This window comes from Setaria italica, unplaced genomic scaffold (genome assembly GCF_000263155.2).
Source record: "Setaria italica strain Yugu1 unplaced genomic scaffold, Setaria_italica_v2.0 scaffold_35, whole genome shotgun sequence".
Lineage (NCBI taxonomy): Eukaryota > Viridiplantae > Streptophyta > Magnoliopsida > Poales > Poaceae > Setaria > Setaria italica.
In genome coordinates this window covers 16,157-19,692 of record NW_014576756.1, presented here as the reverse complement: position 1 = coordinate 19,692, position 3,536 = coordinate 16,157, and the positions used below count along the sequence as shown (strand labels likewise).

The 3,536-nt window shown below is 67.6% G+C and overlaps 1 protein-coding gene across 1 annotated transcript; it reads right to left on the bottom strand.

Annotated features, from left to right (window-relative positions):
- Window positions 1-329: 329 nt before the first annotated feature.
- Window positions 330-2,829, bottom strand: LOC101781231 (translation initiation factor IF-2-like; the record flags this gene model as incomplete). The annotated part of the gene is made up of 7 exons (XM_004987311.1): window positions 2,665-2,829; window positions 2,489-2,580; window positions 1,471-1,696; window positions 1,156-1,389; window positions 880-966; window positions 675-803; window positions 330-563 (listed from the first exon to the last, which is right to left on the bottom strand). Coding segments are annotated over exons 1-7 (1,167 nt in total), but the record flags the coding sequence as incomplete, so codon positions are not given.
- Between the last annotated feature and the right edge of the window lie 707 nt (window positions 2,830-3,536).

The window sequence follows — 3,536 nt, the reverse complement described above, 5'->3', positions numbered from 1 at the left end:
ATACCCCTCACTCATCCCGACAAAGTTAATGTCGGCATAGTGAGAGCCGAAGACCCCGAAGGCGCGCCGCACACCAAGGTGAAGCGCGTCCACGGCAATCTCACGACGGCGACGGCGCACCTCAAGAACACGGGTCGGCAGCGAGCTCGACCCTTCTTCCGGAGCGACGCCGAAGTCCTCGCAGACGACGCGGACCGCATCCCGCAAGGCGCCATGCTCACCGCGCTCCTCGTCGAGCAAGGCCTGCAACTTGGCAAGGTCCTCTGCAGGAGCCGATCAAGAAACCTCACCAAGTTAAAAGAAACGAAACACCGACAGCACAGAAATACGGAAGCAGAAAGAGCCTCACCGTCGGCCTTGGCCTTCAGCTCGTGTTCCCGGGCGACACTGAGGGACACGGCGGTCTGGAGCCCGTCCACCTGCAAACGGAATTGGTCGCGTTCCGCTCGAAAGGCTGCGTTCTCCCCCCTCAGCCGCGCCAGTTCCTCAGCGTCCCGGCGGGCCTGCTCGGTAGCAGCTGCTCTTAGCCCCTCGGCGTCATGGCGCGCCTTCTCCATGGCGGCCTGGAATTCCTCAAGGTCGAGGCGGGCCTTCTCCACGACAGCCTGGAGCTTGGCCTCGGCACGCCGCGCCCCCTCTAGCGCCGCCTGCTCGCGCCCCTCCAGGTCGCGAACGGCCCCCTGGGCAGCACCGAGCTGCAGGGCCAGACCCCTGGAACGCTCCCTCTTGGCGATGTAGTGCTCCCAGAGTTTCCGCTGTCGCCGGAGGAAGTTGGATTTCTCCAGGCTGGCCTCCTGGAGAGCCTGCAAAGTAACATGACGGTAAGACAAGAAAGTAAAAGGAAAAGAGCTTATCACCGAGCGGCGGGAACAAACATACCTGGTTGCCAGGGACTACGGTGTCGGCCAAGGCTCCCAACGCCGAGGTCAGCGCCGCTTGAGCCCGGGCGACACCGCCGTGCACCACCTGCCACTTATGCCACTCAGCAGCATCGTCCAGTGCATAAAGGCGCCGCGGCGGATCGTCGCGGGATGACCAGCGGAGGATGTGCCCTCTCCACGCCCCGGGGACGGAGGAAGCCGAGGGCGGAACGGGGCCCGACTCTGACGTCGTCGCCAACGACAACATCATGACACCAGAGATCCCAGGGTCTACCGACGACTCCGGCGCCTGCACGCCCGTCGCCACCGCGGCCGCCGACGGCACCTCTGTGGGCACGTCCCCCTCGGCCGCCGGAAGCACCCCCGTGGGAGCAGCCGGGGCGGGGACCTCACCCTCCGGCACCGGTACCTCCACCACTGCCGCGCCCTCGGGGACCAGCGCCCCCTCCGCCTCCGACCTCGCCACGTCAGCAGGGGCATCCGCCCCGCCCACCGCCGTCTCCGCATCCTCCGCCTCGTCGGCGTCGAGGTCAATCACCTCCCCGGCTTGTGGGCCCGGAGGAATCGTGGCCTGGGCCGGAAGAACGACCGGTGGGGCCGCGGGCGGAGTGGGGTCCGCTCCCCCTCTGGCGGCTGACCCCGCCGCCGTCCCGACGACCGGCCCCTCAGCGGCCACCTCCGCTGGGAGACCCGCGGCCACGCCAGGAACCCCGCCAGTCGCCGCTGGCGGGGCGGCGTCCCGTCCCCCAGAGGAGGACGACGACCGCAGCATCTTCTTGGGCGCCAGCCGCAGGCTGACACCACGGGGAGAAGCGCTGCAACGTCGACGAATAGGCGTCAAATAGAAACATATGGAAGGAAGGAAAAATGACGTGCGGGGAGAGTCAACTTACACCCTCGAAGCAAAGGGGCGACGTACGCACTTCGACTCGGAGCCTGACGCCGACCCCGGGGCGTCCGGCAGTGGCCGCTTGTCGCCACCCCGTTGCCCCCCGCCAGCAGGCACGGTGGCGGGGGCAGCCCCCACGGATCCCCGAGGAGCCCCCCGAACGGACTCCTGAGGGGCGCCCCACGCCGGACCCAAGACTGCGGTAGGGGCAGGCTCTGAAGAACCCTGAGGGACGCTCCGGCTCGGCGCCGGGGCGACATCCCTCGCCGGCACCGAAGGAGCACCCCGCGCCTGCTCCTGGGGAGTGCCCTGGGACGGCCCTGAAGGGGCTCCCTGCGCCCCCCTCTGGGGAGGATCCTGTGCCGACCCTCGGGGGACGCCCTGCGTCGCCCCCTGAGGAGCGGTCCGCGCAGGCTCCGGGAGCGCGCGCTGCGCCGACCCCTGAGGCACGGCCCCAGGACCGGGGGGAGCCGGATCCCGCACGGGCGCTCCCGCCGCCGCACCCCCTACCGTCGTCTGCGGGGGTGCGTCGCGAATCACTAAAGCCCCCGAACGGGGGGCAAACAATTCCCATTCTTCCTCCTCCTCCTCCTCTTCTTCTTCTTCTTCTTCTTCATCGTCGTCGTCGTCATCAGACACGACCGCCCCTTTCCGCCGCCGTAGGAGCTCCTTGGCGGCCCTCTGCCGCCGCTTCTCCGTCTCCTTGTCCTTACGGCACTTGTCCTTCTCCGCCTGAACGCGGTTGAGGGCCCTCCGTGCGGCATCCTCCGGCACCGGCGGGAGAGAGTCCTTAACCCGGGTCAGCGAGCCCTGTGAGGCGAAAAGGAGGATCAACATCAGAACGACAAGACGGCAGAACATCAGGGGGAAGAGGTAGTGACCCAGACGCCTTACCAGGTCCACGAAGCCCGGCTCCGGGCGCATCGGCGGGTGCCCAGGGACCGGATACCCGACGTCCTTATCCTCCAGCGCCTCCCGGAGCCGTTGCTGGATCTCGGAGTCGGCGAGCGCGCCTATCACCAGGAAGGTGCCATCGGGCGGCGTGTCGGGGGGGGTCATGACGCCGAGGGGTCGGATCCGAAGCATCAGCGACGCCACCCGCCGGGCGTGGTAGGCGCCGATGACACCGGCACCAGTGAGTCCCTCCCGCTTCAATTGCCCGATGGCCTGCAGGAGGTCGAAGATCTTCTTCTTCTCCTTCTCCACCGGCCCGTACGCCCACACGTCGGGCGCCGCGTCAATGGTGCGGCCGGTGAACGGCGGCAGGGGGGAGTTCGGGTAGTTCTTCACGTAGAACCACTGGTTATGCCACCCCTTGTGGGACATGGAGGTCTTCACCGTCATATACTCCTTGGAGCGAGTGTGACGGAGGTGGATGCCGGCGCACCCAATCGGCACCGGAGGCGACTGTTGCTGGCTTCCGGCCCTCCCGGTCTTCTGGTAGAGGCTCACCGTGAAGAAGTACTTCCACAGCTCGAAGTGGGGCTCGATTCCCAGGAATCCCTCGCACAACGCGACGAACGCCGCAATGTGCTGGATCCCGTTGGGGTTGAGGTGCTGGAGCTCGAGCCCGTAGTAGTGGAGCAGCCCGCGGAAGAAACGGCTTCGAGCGGAGGCGAATCCCCGCTCGTGGAAATGGGCGAAGGAGACGACGTAGCCGGCGGGCGGCGACGGAACCTGCTCCGTCCCCGGCAGCCTCCACTCGTCCGCCGCCGTCTTCTCACAAAGGAGCCCCTTCCGCACCAGACCTTCGGCACGCTTGGCGG